This window comes from Malus domestica, chromosome 15 (genome assembly GCF_042453785.1).
Source record: "Malus domestica chromosome 15, GDT2T_hap1".
Taxonomy (NCBI): domain Eukaryota; kingdom Viridiplantae; phylum Streptophyta; class Magnoliopsida; order Rosales; family Rosaceae; genus Malus; species Malus domestica.
Genome location: NC_091675.1, coordinates 22,582,753 through 22,601,096, shown reverse-complemented (window position 1 = coordinate 22,601,096; position 18,344 = coordinate 22,582,753). Strand labels below are relative to the sequence as shown.

At 36.4% G+C, this 18,344-nt stretch overlaps 1 protein-coding gene across 1 annotated transcript; it reads left to right on the top strand.

Moving 5' to 3' along the window:
• The first annotated feature begins 10,326 nt into the window (after positions 1 to 10,326).
• LOC103401226 (homeobox-leucine zipper protein ATHB-40-like) lies at positions 10,327 to 12,599 on the top strand. The gene is made up of 3 exons (XM_008339941.4): positions 10,327 to 10,589; positions 10,892 to 11,205; positions 12,224 to 12,599. Exons 1-3 carry the CDS (start codon positions 10,484 to 10,486, stop codon positions 12,449 to 12,451), a joined length of 648 nt encoding a protein of 215 aa, XP_008338163.1. The 5' UTR covers positions 10,327 to 10,483; the 3' UTR covers positions 12,452 to 12,599.
• The last annotated feature ends 5,745 nt before the right edge of the window (positions 12,600 to 18,344 follow it).

The following is an 18,344-nucleotide window of genomic DNA, read 5'->3' as shown; positions in this document are numbered from 1 at the left end:
AAGAACAACTCTCGTGGTTTTGGGTATTTGGTGGAATGGTGCCTTCGTAAAACTCGAAGTATTTTTTGGACACACGAGTCCAAACACCTTCACTTGTTTGAGAAATCCCCCTCACATTATCTTCCGATACCCATCTATAAGTCCTTCAAAGAGCTTCATCTTCTTTTCGGGTCCAAGCCCTACCTTTCATTGCAGATGAAGCCATTTGAAAATTATTGAAAAAATTGAAGGAAATATTATTGGAAGAGGTAAGAAAATATAATGTGAAGAATTGAAATAGAATGAAGTGAGATAGTATGGAATGGTGAAAATTATGTGAGAAATGGTGTATGAATGACTTAGGTATTTATAGGGAAAAAAAGGTTTTAATTCATTAAAAAAAAAAATTGAATACAATGGCTAGTTGACTTCAGCTAGCCGTTGTATTCAAATTTTTGCCTACTATTCGTGTCGGTTATAACCTGCTTTTATTCTTGTCGGTTATATCTGACAGCATTAGTCAAAATTTTGGACCAGCCCGGGCCTGGCTGGTTGGCTGGAATGGGCCAGCCGGTTGGTCCTTTGGCCCTTTCAAATTTTGTGTGGCCCACGAGCCATCTGGTCTAGCCCTCAGTTGTAGACGATTTTCGGGCAATTTTCGACCATCTGGACCATTCGGTTGGAGATGGCCTAAGAAATAAGCGACTACCTACTTTCTTTGTGCATTCCTAATCTCCTAGTTTTGGTTATAACTTTTGATTTTATTTATTCAGTTCAATCCCACAAGTAAAACAGAATAGCGGAGAAAGAATGCAAAGGAGATTCTTTTTTTATTGTTTCTTGAATCACTGCTATACATGACTCATAGCAGCCCACGTCATAGAAAGTTTGCCAATCAAGCATGTGGATATGATCAGCATAGCCTTTGTAGGCACATTGACCTTACTAGATATGCCCTACTTTTATTTTGGAAGCAAAATGACGATGTTCTCGGGCAGCATGCAGCTGCTAGCATTTGACACAGTGTCTTATATTGTCTATAAATAACCTAGCTAGTACAACTGCCTATAGTTTTATATTTCCCTCTCTTCAAAATTTAATTGGTTACCAAAACTATTCTATATATTTAAAATAAAATAGATCGTTGAAAGAATGCAGCACTTTCAGCAAAGTAATTGGACCTGAATCCTTTACCTCTACTTAGGCTTTTAGCAAACCAAGATTTGGTTTCATGAATTTCAATAACAACACAAAATGTTCTCCCTCAATTTGAGGAAAGCTTCCCACCATTCACACACTTTTGTGTTTTATATAGAAAATTGTAGAAGCATTTACCTCTGGAGTCTAAGCTAGCTAGACACTGTTTCTTTTGACATGTACATGCATGCATAATGACACTAATAGACACAAAATCATTTGACGCTTAAATGTTAGATTATTAATACAAATCACTGAGCCATGTTGATTCTTACTTGAAGATGCGATGTATGTTAGAACTTTGTGAAAGCCAGTGGATGTGAGCGATTTCATGCCACTGATAAAAGTAAGTTCTACAATAATTTGATATATAGTTATAATATTGTTGATCTTAAAAACTACCAAGCCTACATGGCATGCAGACCGAGTAATTAATAAACTAACTACGTCATTCGGTTGTGTGCGGGGCATGCCAACTCGTCGCCCAAGTTCGGCCAAGGAGTAAAATATGTTGATGTGGCGTTGGGCGTGCTGCTGACTACTTGATCTTGCGACTACGGCCGAGGAAGGAACAGGCCTCGGCCTTCGGGTTGTAAAGCCTGAAGACAAGGCTGCTAGTTCTGCGAAGTTCAATTTCGAATTCGGCTTTCAATGTGCCGAATGTAGTAACCTGGTAACACCTCACTTTGCCAAGAAGACTGATGAGATGACCTCTATCAACAAGGACTCGGACATCCTTGTCGATCGAGACTTGGATAAATAACCAGTCGGTCTCGAAGCAATGTTGTCTATCCAAACTGAAGGTGCTCCTCGGTTGGCTGATTCTACGGCTCCAGTACTGTCTATCTAAACTAAAGATGTCGCCGGTTGGCCTCACAATGCTGTTTATCTAAACTGAAGATGTGTTGGCGGAAAGAAAGGGGGAGAGGAAAAAAATCTCAATGTTGTTAAGAAGTTTTGTGCAAGGCAATTTGTGTGTTGATTTGAAGAACTTTTTTGTTGCGGAATGCCTTGTATTTATAGAAAACTTGCTTGATATGTCGTACCATCGTAGGATCTGACTCGTGGAACACTATCATGATGCCAGACATATCAAAGCACTGACCTTCTTCCACACGTTGCTAATCTGCATGTATTTGAAATTATCCTTGAAATATCCTTGAGATAATTCTCACATGTATGTGCATTAATCTTCCATGTGGAAGCCCTATAATTAATGCTCCCTTTTATTGTTTGCCTCATCAGTGCAAACCAATTGCAACCATTTACCAAAAATGTAATCATTATTCTCCATCACTTTTATATCCGTGCATGCATTAATCTTTCTGCCAATTAATATCCATTTGCCAATCAACACCATGTATTAGGACTCTTGACATAATACTCTGATGTTCCAATCCATACGTCTAAATGCCGAGAATCCCAAATCAAATTGAATTGTATTGCTAGCTTTCAAGTTGGAGTTATGACTTGTATCCCATTTATCTTGTACAAGAAAATCAAGATAATTCATCCAAAAATGCTTACTATGATTAAAAATCATAACATTATCTCTTAACAACAAAATTATCTTAACTTTCTCATCCAACGGTCTAGAACTCTACTCATTCAACGGCCTCAATTGCACAGGTCGATGATGTTATTTTAGGTCCAAACAAATACACACACGCACGTGAACGATTGTCAATTGACAACATATAACTCTACATGTTAACCCGTTCTTAACGTAGATACATCATAGGTAAGACTGAAAAATTTTGAGCAGACAACATACGTGCCAGCTAAATGTTAGGTAACGGAACATCACCTTTCATGTACACAGCACCGTCTAGGACACCTGAGGAGGAATCTAGAAAAACTTTAGTTTGATGCTCCGAGTATCCGTACCTACATCGCAACATGTTTTGAACAAGATCGATGTTTTAATCCTTTCAGACTTCAGATTATCCAGGTCGTCATAAAAGCTACAGAAGAAACGTATATATACAAAGTGGAGCAGCATGTGCTAAAGCTAGAGGTAGTTCACCGCTTCTGCAGAGAGAGGAGAGCCAGCTTCGGAATCCCTAAAAATGTGTAAGGAAATGACAAAGGAATGCCACATAACCCTAGATCTTGTCAATCAAACCATCCACACACTTCGTACAGTTTCTCGATGTTTAAACCATAATATAATTAGGGTGTTGTTAATGACAGTGTTAATTAAGTTTAGAATCTTTTGGTGTTATTAAACTAAACCTCTCAAAGATACACACACAGCTGTTGAGAAGATTTTTTGCTTTTTAAGTATGGGGAATAATCCCACTTTATGTTGTTATACGTATTGCTGTTGGCATGGGGACCAAATTTAAATTAGGAGCTTAATTTATACAAATGAAAGTGACAACCCAAGACTTGCCTTCCAATAGCAAAGATTAAAAGATAACTCTCTCTTTAATCTTTATGGATTTCCTTTTAAGTATTTGAATAATTGAAACTTTTCACCAAACGGGTAAAGAGAATTTTTTTTGGGTAAATACACACAAGTTACGTAGTGTAAAATTGTGTATCATTTTACGTGTTATATAATATGAGTGAATGATAAGGTTAATATATCTCACTTATAAGGTGTTAATATAAAAACAAATCAACATATTATAATTTAAATTAAATAATAATGTCACGTGGTTATTTCAAGTACACTAAAAATTGCTTGGCATGCGGGTTGGGTAGATGACTTTGGCCAATTGTCTAACAATTTACGATTGATTGGCCGTTGTCGTTATACTTGGATATGGTGGGGGTGTGAGCAAGCAAGTGCTCTTAACGATGATAAAGTTTAAGTAGAGCCTATATAATATACACTTGGTCCTAATCCACCTAAAAATGGCCTAAATTAAGGCGTAATTCAAGGGTTGTTGAAATCAACGTTTGAATTAAGGTATATTTTAGAGGTTTCTACTAGCGTATTGCTGAGCCATGCGTCAGTTAGAAGTCGGCAGCAGGCAATCAAATTAGGGCACAAAGTTAGAGGGAGAGAGCGTGAGCTAGGCTTTTAGTATGGGAAGAGGGAAACATGCAAGGGTACTTTGTGTGGCATATACAAGACAAACAAACTTGACTGCATTGAGAAGAGACCTTCATCTTGATGACACGCTAATTAATCACACACATCATATCCAATTAAGCAGCTGCTTTATACTTTATAGTTTTCTTTTCTTTATTTATTTATTTATTTTATTTTATAAAATACTTTAAATATTATGAAAAATGGAATGGTAGACATCAATGGCCAAGGCTTTAGGTAAGTGGGGGCCTAGCTAGCTAGATAGGGTATATGACTTCTAGTTACATCTAATGTGGACTGCATTCTAAAGTGTAACTTTCATGTGAAAACGATTGGTGGGCAATGGTCACTGGACACTAAATTTGTGGAAATAATGTACTGTTAACCCTGGAGTGAACTTTAGTTAGTTGATTACACTTCATGCAATTAAGTTAATTCATTTATAAATATTTATAATTTTCTAATTTTATTTGTAAGTAACGAAGTTAAAATTTTATCATAAATAAGCACGATAAGTAAAGAAACTCCTAATTACACAATTATAGTTTCCTCATCATAAAATGCACCTAGAATACATTTCAGCAAAAACTGAGAATCACACATAATGCAGCTAATACTAAAGATTGTGGTCAAAGTTGAAATGAAGATGAGTGAAAGAAAAGGCATAGTTACTAGGATAATTTGTCCCTTGAGAAACTAATTAAATTGGAATGATACAAACAATAATAATATGGCCTCTGTGAAAAAAATGACACGTGTAAATCAAGGTTCATTTGAACCTATTCATCACTTTTACAATATTTGTCACAAAAAGAGAGTTCAACATATAGGCTGAATCCACTCCCTTCGTATAAAACAAATAGTACCTGAAAAATAATGCCATTAGATCAGAGACATCCATGTATTCGTACAATTATTACATGTGAAGGTTTTTTATGTAAGTGTGTCATATATAAGATCTGATTAGCCTGTTAATTCAAGCGGGACCAGTGCATATTCCTTTTGAAAGGGAATAAACTTGATAAAAGTGGTGATTAGACAGATGTAAAAGATGATTCCAGATGCAATATAACGTTATGGATTTTCCTAAATCAAAGGGAATATATTTGATTAGGCCTAACTAATAATTACTGAAAGAAATCTAATTAGTACACAACCATTAGCTGTTTAGCATCTAACTCCAGAGTTGGAAGATGGGAAACAATGGTGGGAATTGTCGGGATAAACATGACACTCATTAGTTTAGTCTTTGTAGATTTGTTTAGTCAAAATAATTATAAAAAAGTTGATTAGTTAATTAAACCCCAAAAAGAAAACAACTCAAAAGTATATAAAGGCAACCCTTCCATGCCATGCGCATGCCAGCTTAGCAGCATCTCTCTCTCTCTTACTTGTCACTAGGGTTTCATCCTTATCCTTAATTACCAAATCTTTACTTTAATCCAAACTAACCGTAGTAAACTTAGCAGCCTTATCTTTTCCAAATCCTTCTTTTAATTGTATCTCTTAATTTTATCTTGCTTCAAAGAGGAGCAACTGATGGAATAAATTAGCAATTCACACCTTTAGAGCATTTTCACATTTCATTAACCAAATGAAGAAAATTCGTACATGTCACAACTCTATTGGCCAACAAAAACTAAACCCTATTAACCATATAGCAACAAGAACATGCGTGCGCCAATAGTTATGTTCACAAATATCGAACTCAATCAATGACAAGTCTTGACTTTGGCAACCAAACCAACCAAATTTGTAATTACAAGCTTTCCCTATCAACCCTTTTGCATCAAAGGTTAAAAAAATGGGGTCCAAGTTTTGTATAGAAAACGTTACACGTGTCACACAACTGGGCAGTCTTTATCAGAGTGACACTAGTAGCTAGGTCACAGTTATTTCCTTCATTAATTCTTCCACCACTATAGGAATGACTCGAAATCTTTCAAGTTTCTTTGGAAAAAATTTGACAGAGAGAAAACTCACATTCACTGCATATACATATATCAGTTGAACTGTAAGTTCCATTCACTGAATGTAGTCCAAGTAGAAAACCCACAGACATGCAAATCAGTCGTGCATGCGTATGGAGATTAATTTCGTTTGTTGATACATTAGCGACACCACATGCATCAATGATTATAATCAGCAATGTGTGTAACCCTAACTAGGACTGCTCTAACTAACCATTACATTTACGTAAGTCAGTTAAACAATTGCATTCAAAGAAGATATGCATCATCATATAGAATGAGCATAAGAAGAAACGCATGCATTCCACGATTGTGTTTCTTTATTCAGTCATAGCTTAGTTTTTTTCCACAATTAGGGCTATAATATATCAAACATAAATCCCCAACTAGGACTAATTAAGAAAAAAAATTAAAGGGTTTGTTAATCAAGTGTAAGAAGTGCGTGGTACAAATATGGCGGCTAGCGTAGTATTGGTAATTTACTGCTGAATTATATGATATTAACGTGGACATCTGATTCCTGATTGGTAGGCAGGTTTGTGAATTAGGTCTCCCTGCGCATGAGAGAGTTACACGTGGGTGGATAGAATATGTGGTCCCTTGAAAACCCTAAAGCAAACCCTAGGGGTTTTGACACGTGTAAAAGCCTCTTGTTGCTCCCCATGTGCTCCTTTGGCCACTTAACCACACTTTGAAAGCAGCCTGCCATAGCCAAAAGTCCATCCGACCTTGCTAGCTATATGGCTCTGAGCCGACTAAAGCTTAAGGGTACTTTGTCCTACTGACCAAGGACAATTGGCCTGTCAATCACTTCTTGCTCCCTCCTTAGTTTTCCCTCTTTCATTATTAACATTACGTTTGTATGAATTTACCTGCTCCGAGTTTTATATATCGAGTGCTTACAACGTCGGAGTCAGAACTACGCAAGTAAAAGGGCTATGCTCTCTTTCGACATGGTTTTGCAAAAACGTATGTGATGTGTAATATGTTTATGTTAGTAAATTGTTATTTCAAACTTTTGATCAAGGTAAATTCATAATAAACTAGTTATACTCATAACCTAACATCATGAGTGCTTATTTGATGATATAAGTATGGTTAGTAAACATTACTCAATATCGAGCCAAGCAATTAAATGAGTATTTGACATTATTCTATCTGAAATAGATAATGATAATGTATACTATGGTTGCTTCAAACTTCAAAGTATCTTTGAGTCTACTCAATAGTTAGTACATTTTAACTAATCTTAGTAATTGAGTGATATAATTCATTCAAATCGTTCTCACGCGGTGCCTCTACTTACAACATATGGAATTATGGATATGATATATCCAATCCAGCTAAAATGCTAAAGCGTGGATTCTTTTACTTGTGCTATCAGATTTAAGGTCATGATTCCATCACTAATGAGGATATAATTAATATGGGGATCAGATATTATTGTCATTTATAATTATTAAAATAAAAAAAACTACAATAGCAACCAAATATCGATATGGATTTTCCTTTGCATTTTCTTGTTTCTTTTGTACATTTATTTTTATTGTAAACATTTTTTCTTCATAATTCCGATATGAACTTTATCTATGCTACCTAATTTTTAGAATGAAAACTCTTACATGAGCTAATAACGAGTTGAATCATTCATCATATCACAAATTAATACCGTACAAAAATAACAACTTTTTTCATGATATCGAAGCTTTCTACTTCCCTTACACTTCTTGAAAGAAAAACCGTAGGTGATTGATGCAAAAAAAATATCAATTAGACTTCCGTTTTGCTGTGGGACCTATTAGGTTATCTTTGACATTTTTCTTTCAGGTCCTTCGTGGATTCAACAAACGCATAACCTTTTCAAGGACAGACATGCATAATGGCTTTTGGAGTGCAGATTTCTCGTTCATACTTCATACATGAATGTTACCGGAAATTTTGATCAAGCTAGGCCATGCCACATATTTCCCCATGCCCTTGTGAGCTGTGACCACTCAGTCGTTTCATCATCATCCAGTCGGACATTTATGTAAAGATGGAAAACCGTGGGAGAAAAAAGGAAAGTAAATGGATGAGAAAGTGACTCTGCTGTGTTGTTTGATTGTGCGGGCGACAGGGAAAATGTTGTTGCTTTCTCCTTGTAATTCAGTATCTTCAAAACAAACACAAGATAAAACAGAGAACCTGAAAAGATAAATAAATTTAAATTTTTGTCTCTTCCTGTGTTTTCTCTCTTTCATTGTTATTTAGGTTATTAATTCTAAAGATTTAATAACATGATGGGAAAAAAGCTCATTTGATGAATTGTTTTAGAGACATATGCACTATTTTGGAGATATAACCCTAATTTTAGATATCCTAAATGTGATCAGTATTCTATGACTGAGGTAGTCACTAGGATTGACTCCTACATGAGTTTTACAAATGAGTAATGTTAGGGAAATCATGTATTTAAATTAAATTTTGTAAATCATATAATATAGTTGTTATAATTATATTATTATTTTATTGTTGATTAACATGCTTATTTTTTATCGATAACATATTAAATCTAAAAAGTTGATCACTCTAACATATTCCGGATGGGATGTGCTATCCACACACCTCATTTTACTTCTCACACACCCCTTGATAATTTATATCCGTTGATCTTCTTCAATTCATCCGATCCGACGGTAGAAAATTTAAAAGGTATATAAAAAGTAAAATAGAGTGTGGATATCACATCCCTTTCCGGATATATCATGAGCCATGTTGGGAAAAAGAATTAGTATAAGATTACTTGGGCTCTAATTGAAGCATTTACAATAAAAAAAAAATTCTATTTTAAATTTTGTACAGATTCCCATAAATATTAAAACAAATCGTGTGTCAAGTGTTAAGAAAGTGCGAGTGTTAAAGAAAAAACGTCAACACTGACGACATCTTTAGTGGCCATCAATTTCCTCCAACCTCCCCACAATTATTTTATTAACCTTCCTTACTTTATGATTCTTAATGTAATAAGGTAAAAAAAGAGGAGTGCTATCCATACATTCAATTTTACATCTCACACAACTTATAATAATTTCTGTTCATTGATATTCTTCAATTCATCCGATCGAACGGTTGAAAATTAAAAATATGTGTGAAAAATAAAATGAGATGTGTGAATATCACACACCTAAAAAAAGGGGGTTCCAAGATTTTTCTATGTTATTTACATGCTTGTTAAGCAAACACAAAATACTCTAAGATGCTTGCATTTTCACGGTTTCACCCATCTCGAGCCACGCATGACCTACTAGTTTACTAATGTATATATAAAGCCTAAGCTAATTACGCTAAGCTAATTGAGTGTGGCTTGGCTAAAACTGACATAGAAAGAGGAGATTTTACCACCCAACTGGACTACAAAAGTGAATTGCAAGTCCAAATCCATAGGCCAACTACACCACATTGTTTATTGACTTCGAGTGGTCAGGTTTGGGATCCCAACCTAACCGGATTTACAAAGTTTGTGCGTGGTTAGGGGTTTTAACTTTTTCTTTCATACCATAATTGCCCTTTCCGTTTTTGGTTAATCACCAAATTAGGAACCCTAAATCAACCATTGGTCACAGGCGGGTTACACTTCCACCAAAATAAGCATCCTAATTTGGCGTTTTAGTGTATATAATTTTCTGTTTTTATTCTAGTGATATTTATTTTAACTTGCAAGTAAGAGATTTTATGTTTGATTTTTGTCAAAGATGAATTTGATCTAAATTATTGCTGACCTATTGTAAAACTAAGTTCACTCCTTCCCCTTAAATGTAAATAATACCATTTGTTCAAAAAAAAAAAAAACTATTATTGTATCAAATTCAATCATGGCCATCAAGACCTAGATGCATCTTCACGTTTGTAGGGTGAATATGGAACCAAGGTTTAAAGATTATGTTTTTTCTTTCCTATTTTTTAATCCAATACGCGGTTAGCTTTGCATGTATGTTTTTCCCAATTTGCCCTTTAATGCATAAGTGACGAAGAAAGAACTCCAACAACGTGATGCATGACTAGCACATCCCCATGTTTTTCTACATAGTTAAGGACATTACTGTAAAAGACCTTTTACTGTAAAACAAATTAAAGCTTGAAAGGATGTATGACTCACTCACAGAGAAAACTTTTCCTTATAAATAAAGTCCATGCGTTGCATCCCAAGCCATTCAACTTCAACACATTTGTTTCTTGAGAGAGTGAGGGGTAGAGAAAAATTAAGAGAGTTGCAGAGAGAGTGACAGAACTAGCTAGCCATAGGAAATTAGGAAGCATGACAACCAACAGCCACCAAATTGTTGAAGACGATCATCAGATGCTACTGATCTCTCACTTGTACTCGGCCTCTGATGTCTACACTCAAATTGTACCCCCCCAAGGTTTGTACTTCAAAAGCATACAAACTTTTTCTAATTTTCCTTTCCTCTTGTTTATGAGAGTTCTTTGATAACGATTGCAGTTCTTAGTCTGAAAACCAAATTCTTAAAGCTACTTTGTTTTTTTAATTTCAAATTTGGCTTGAAATCAGTTTACATTTTTACAAAAGCTAAAAACTGAGAACACAATTACCAAACAAATTTTTTGTTTAAAAAAATAGTTAAAACAAAACATGTCATTGAAATGGTTATTAAACTGCTCCTTAATTAATATTTTAACTTTATTTTATTTTTATTATGCTTAGGAGCCTCAAAGCCGGCAAGACGACGTCGCAGGAAGAGCAAAGGTGGAGAAGCTGGTGGTGTTGGGCTTAAGAAGAGGAAGCTCACAGCTGAACAAGTAGACCTTCTTGAGCTCAATTTTGGCAACGAACACAAACTGGAGTCTGAGAAGAAAGACAGGCTTGCTTCTGACCTGGGTCTTGATCCTCGTCAAGTTGCTGTTTGGTTCCAAAACCGTAGGGCTCGTTGGAAGAACAAGAAGTTGGAGGAAGAGTACTCAACCTTAAAGAAAGAAAATGAAATAACTGTTGCTGAGAAATGTAGACTTGAATCCGAGGTAATTCATCTCTCTCTCTCTCTCTCTCTCTCTCTATGTGCATATGTTGTTTGCATCACTGACCTTGTTGGGTTTAGTTTACTTTCTAAAGAAATCGAGGAAAAGTGAACTATAAACTATATGGTAAGTATAATTTACAACTATATATTGTTCAGGATTCAAAGCAAGCATAGCATTTGAATTTTACCATTTTAGTTTTCATTTGGTTTCTTGGTAAGTCAATCAAGGTGGGTTAAAAGTAGATTATATTTTTGTTTGGGGGTTGATGAGCTTTCTTTCTTTTTATTTAACTATTCAGTATTTCATTTCTTAAATATATATAGTTTAATTTAGTAGTTTGAGATATCGCACTACTTTTGTTTTTATACTAGTGACAGGGAGGAGAGAAAAATTATACTCAAAAACTTCCAGTACAAGGGTAAATACTTTGTTAGAAAGGGTTTCCAAGAAAATATCACACCAAAGTTGTTGGCTCGTAGTTATGTCTTACTCTTTTCCCTTGGAAAGGACAATTAGAAAACATAAAAATTAAAAGGACAAGGTGCATGCACCAGGGCCACCACATAGGCACACAACACGAACATGCATGATCTGTAGGCTCAAAGAATTGTTGGGTTTGGAGAGTAGGGCATGTACGAATACGTTGTCACATTAATATTTCGTGTCATACAAGTTGTTCTGTTGTCACATTAATATTTCGTGTCATACAAGTTGTTCTGATTTTGGCATAGAAAACACATAAAGAGTTTTCTTTTTCTGGGGTTGGGGGATGAACAAACCACATCTTGCCGCCATCTCATTAGACAGCAAAAGACTCTTCTTCCAGCTCTCATGGGACGTCCGTACAATCTTGTTTAAGGTGGTTGGTGTTGGTCCATTAGGGCCTTTGCCGTGACTCATTTGGGGAACATCACGTGACCACATTTGGTCCACATTGACATTGAGTACATGTTTTATAAACACACAACTTGAAATATATATAGTCTCATGCATAACTTTTTAAACCATTGATATGCAGATGTCGAAGCTCAAGGATCAACTCTCGGAGGCTGAGAAGGAGATCCAACGGCTCTTGCAGCGGGTCGATCACGGCGGATCCAGCAACAGTCCGAGCTCCTCGCTCTCCATGGAAGCCATTGATCCTCCATTTTTAGGAGAATTTGGGGTGGAAGAGTACGATGATGTTTTTTACATGCCCCAGAACAATTACATTCATGGCATGGAATGGATGAACCTGTATATGTGAATCTGGATCCATTTAGAACTTTGTAGATAGTAACAAGCTAATGTAAATCGTTATCTTCCTCTATGTAGTGTTTAGTGTGCTTAACTAGGAATTTGGAAATTAATTAATGTACTAATTATTAATATAATAAATTGCCTATCGACTGGAAGTGAGCTGATTAATTTAGTTTATGACCTTCATTAATCTTTTAATATGATATAAGTACAACTTGTGCATGCCTTAAAAACCAATGCGATCATTTATTTTGTCCAAGAATCCATGGCGTGCGCAATAACCCTCTTCTCTATTTAAATCAGTGCCAATCGTTAACCTTAATTACATCGATCCCCGGCCCTCAACGTCTCTCGGTTAAGCATAATTTAAATCATTATACGATCATGTGGACTAAGTATTCAGTACACCACCAGAAATTAATATTTTCCCTACAAATTTTTGCCCGATGAACCAAAATTTGTCGGGTGAAGTCATTTTGCCCGACGAAATTTTCAGTTGGTCGGGCGAAACTAGTCAATATTTAGGGTTTTGTCAAAAGACTTTACGTGATGGAGAGAGTTGGTCGGGCAAGAAAGCTTTCATTGGGCAAACATTTGGCACCACGAAAAAAAAGGCCGCATAGTGTATGAAATCATTCCACAATTAGAACTGAAAAATCATGATTTAGAAATCATTTTAGCTCTAATTTTGATGATTTTTTACAAATATAATCATCAAACCTAGAAGAATACAATGAAGCACAATTGAAGATTGAGGATATGTTGGAGGAAAAGCCACAGCACCGAAAGAGGTATGGGACACCTTTGCCATACTCTTTTAAAAAAGAAACAATACAAGGCTACAATTTCTTGAGAACGAGCTGTTATTACTTATTAGTGGCACAACAGGACATGATTAGTCAGTATTCTCAGAAGGTAAAGTCCATATACTGTGAAGAAACTTTTTTGCTACGGTCAGGGGCAAGAGTGGAGTCGAACCAGATGCCCAAGTGTTTTTAGTTATATAGTGCATACTGATACAAATATTTTCAACTGTAGCAGAGTTGCTAGCTCGTCTCCAACAAACTATTAAAGGAGCACTTTATACGTGATACAATAAAATTCTCTCGAACGTCTCTAAAAAAAGTGAATAATATATGTGTGGCGGGTATTACCTGTTCTAGCCTAATATCTAATTCAGGTTGAATTGGCCTAGCTACACCGACTTGACTAATGACTTTGACTTTTGAATGTTCTTCCATGACTTGGCTCATTGCACTGCTGATGAAGGAATTATTGATGTATTAAAACCTCCGACAATCTGAAGGGTCTTGGAATTTAGAACACTACTTCGGATTGTATTGGAATTGAGTGGTGAATCGCTCTGCAGAAACAATTGAAAGCTGATCGAGATCACGGGGTACGTTTTTTAAAAACAATTTCCCGTTTGTTACTTTTCTAAATAATTTAGTTGATGCATTTGAGGGCTTGGAATTCTGCCTTCAGGTTGATTTATCAATGTCTTCTGATCGTGTTGCCGATGCTGCTGAACTACTCTTGCGCCTTTAAATTTTTGGATTCAGCCAACTATCTGCTATGTTTGAAATGGTACCAGGCATATTGTTTTTGGTTGATAAAGATTGAAACTTTGAATAAGGGTTTGAAGAAATTTGTGTTTTTTCAAGAGAGAAAAGGAAGAGCAAGAGTCTGTGTATTTTTCATATATCACAAAAGGCAAACATACAAAGACTATATTTATCACAGCTGGTCTAAAAACTGATCCTACATATAGGGACCTAGAACCCTTTTCCGGCCATTAATGGTTATCGGAGGATATCATTCATCCACTTGGAAGAAGATGGGAAAGCTCAGTACAATTAAAAAGATAGGAACACCAGCTGTAATCTTTCTAAAACTAGTAAAAGAAATTAGCCGTTGAAATTAATGGCTCCTTCTAATTTTGGTAAAGCCTTCATTTCTTCACACTTCTCAGCTTCCTTTTTGATTTCATCTGCAGGATTATCTTCTGCAGGTTAATTCTAAAGCTAGGATGCAGCTTAATTCTCAACAGCCTCTCCTAAGCTGCTTACTGGCTTTACTCCTAACTTCATCCTCAAGTAATTGAATCGATCTTTAGGCAAAGCTTTTGTAAATATATCTGCCAACTGTTCTTCACTCCTACAATATTCCACATTAATGGATCCTTGCTGCAATGCTTCCCGAATAAAATGATATTTCCTGTTTATATGTCTGGTTTTCTGATGAAAGACAGGATTTTTGACCATCGATATTGCTGACATGTTGTCACAAAACAATGGTGTTGCTTCAGTTTGCATTTCACCAAAATCATCCAACACAAATCTTAGCCAGATAGCTTGAGCTGTTGCCTCGGCTGCTGAGACATACTCAGCTTCTGCAGTTGACAATGCAACTGTGTTTTGCTTGACTGAGGCCCATGAAAATGTACCACTACCAAAACTAAATGCATACCCATATGTGCTCCTACTGTCATCTTCACTGCCAGCCCAATCTGAGTCACAAAATCCAATCAAAACATCATCATTGTCCCTTGTAAATTCAATGCCATAGCTGAGAGTACCTTGAATGTATCTAAGAACTCTTTTAGCTATTCCCATGTGCTTCTTCGTGGGACCATGCATGAATCTTGAAAGCAAACTGGCAGCATACATTATATCAGGTCTGGTTGCAGTTAAATATAACAAACTGCCAACAATTTTCCTGAACAAACCTTCATCAGTCAACTCACTTCCATCAACTTTCTTCAGTTTTTCACCAGTGGGTAGAGGAATTGTCACTGACTTACAATCCTCTAGGCCAAACTTTACAAGTAAGGACTTTACATACTTGCTTTGATGAATGAACACCCCTTTATCAGTTTGTAGAACTCCCATTCCCAAGAAATGATGTAGGAGTCCTAAATCAGTCATCTCATACTTTTGCATCATGTCTCTTTTGAACTCACTGAGTAATGCATTACTGCTTCCAGTATAAACTATATCATCAACATATATAGAGACAATGATCAGCTTTCCTTCTTCATCAGTTCTGGTATATAAAGTGGCCTCACTGGTGCTTCTTTTAAAATTGCAGCTAGTGAGATAAGTGTCAATCTCACTGTACCAGGCTCTAGGAGCTTTCTTCAAACCATAGAGAGCCTTCTTTAACTTATAGACCTTGTGACTTGCATTCTCAACTTCAAAGCCCTCTGGTTGTTCAGTGTAAACTTCCTCATCAAGTACTCCATTCAAGAAGGCTGACTTAACATCTAATTGGAACATCTTCCAACCCTTTTGTGCTGCAAGTCCAATCAGGGTTCTAATTGTATCTAACCTTGCCACTGGAGCAAATGTTTCATTATAATCAATACCAGGTTTCTGGGCATACCCTTTTGCCACAAGCCTAGCCTTGTGCTTTTGAACTGATCCATCCAGATTCAACTTAGTTTTGAACACCCATTTGACTCCTATGACTGGTTTGTCTGCAGGCCTTTCCACCAGCTCCCAAGTTCCATTTTTTTCAATAGTTTCAATCTCAGCTTCCATTGCTTCCTTCCATGCTTTATCTTCAATAGCATCATGATAGGTTTCAGGTTCAATGATGGTCATATGACATCTTGCATAGATGTCTTCCAAGCTTCTCAGTTTTACTGGTGTATTGCTTGGTGTTGAACCTTGACTAGTACTGGCAATGTTGTTTCCAGGGACACATTCATCATCAGAGACTAATTGAGTGAGATTTAGAGAGTCAGTGCTGTGAGTTTCATGAGAGGATTCTTCATTTTCAACTATCTCAGAATTTTCATTTCCAATGTTGAGAGGCATGTAAACAGTTTCATCTTGCTTGCTTTCCCAATTCCAGGACTTGTTCTCATCGAATACAACACTTCTTGAGAGTATGATCTTCTTAGTTTGAAGATTATAGATCCTGTAGCCTTTCTCACAGCTGCCATACCCCATAAAAATTCCCTTGCTTGCTTTGTCATCAAATTTCTGTCTGAGATTTGATGGAATGTGACTGTAACATATACTTCCAAACACTCTCAGATGTTTTACACCTGGTTTTCTCCCTGTGAAAGCTTCAAATGGTGTTTTGTCTGAGACTGCAGTGGTATAACACCTATTTTGCAGATACACTGCAGTGCCAACTGCTTTAGCCCAAAACTTGACAGGAATTTTCTTCTCAGACATCATTGATCTTGCCATTTCTCCAATGGTTCTATTTCTTCTCTCAGCAACCCCATTTTGCTGAGGTGAGTAGGCAATAGTCAACTGCCTCTCCATGCCAAGATCACTGCAATACTCAAGGAATTCATGTGAGGTGTATTCTCCACCTCTGTCACTTCTTAGTTTCTTCAATTTGAATCCACTTTGAAGTTCAACAAATGCTTTGAATTTTTTGAACACATTTATCACATCTGACTTGTTTCTGAGGAAATATACCCAACACATCCTTGAGTAATCATCAATGAATGTGATGAAGTATTTGTTCCCTCCAATGGACTCATTTTGCATTGGACCACATACATCTGTGTGCACCAATTCAAGTGGATTGTTTGCTCTCCAAGGTTTCTCATTCTCAAATGGTTCTCTGTAACTTTTACCATACACACAGCTTTCACATACTCCTTCTTTTTCTGAGAAATCAGGTAAACCCAACACCATTTGTGTTTGCTGCATTTTCTTCATGCTAGTAAAATTCAAATGACCCAATCTTCTATGCCAAACCCATGGATCTTCTTGTATTGCTGCTTTCCTTGCCACTAAGTTGACAGATTCCATGGACAATGGAAAACATCTATTTCCAGTCATTGCAACTTTAGCAACAACATTATCAAGACTTCTATCATCACATATTAATGCACAATTTCCTCCAAACAGAATGTAGTACCCATGCTCCATCATTTGCCCTATGCTCAGTAAGTTTTCATCTAATCCAGGAACTAGCGGCACTTCATTTATGTATCTTCTCCCTTTTCGTGTCTCAACTACAAGTGTCCCTTTTCCTGTAGCTTGAACAAGGTCTCCAGTGCCCATTTTTACTTTACAGGTCACTGACTTATCAAGATTGATCAATAAAGACTCTTGAAAGGTCATGTGATTGCTACATGCGCTGTCCACAAACCACACAGATTTGCTTGATGCAATTGAACTTGCATGACAAGCATAGAACATTGTTCCTGTGACTGCATCTTCTTCCTTTGCACAATTTGCAACCTGTTTACCATTGTCACAGTCCTTAGATAAGTGACCAAATCGATTGCATCTTCCACACTTGGGTTTTCCTTTATATCTGCATATACCAAAATGGTATTTGTCACATACTTGACATAGCAGTTTCACATTTCCTTGGCTGCCACTTGATTGCTTGTTGTGTGCAGTAAATTTGTTGTTCCAGCCACTACCACTGCCATTATTCCAGCTGTTTTGAGACCAATTCTTACCCTTCTTATACTGACCCCATTTTGGGTTTGTCTTATACTGAGACCCTTTGACACTTCCAGTGCCATTTCCATTCCCTCCAACTTTAAGGCTGCTGAAAGCTCTCTCAGTACCTGTATATTTCTCTCTTTCATCATGCAAGTCTTCTCTTTTATCATAGACTTTCACTGAAGCTAAGACTTCCTCAATTCTAATAGTGTCTAGATCTCTGGTTTCTTCAATGATTGACACTATGGACTTATATCTCCTACTTAGACTCATCAATAGCTTTTGAACAATTCTTTTCTCTGTTACATCTTCTCCTAGAGATTTCAAGTTATTTACTATCTCAAAGAACCGAGCCAAGTAGTCATCCAAAGATTCAACATCATTCATCCTTAGATATTCAAAATCAGCTCTAATGGCTTGTAATTTCACAGCTCTTACCTTTTTATCTCCTCTGAACTCTCTTCTCAGGATTTC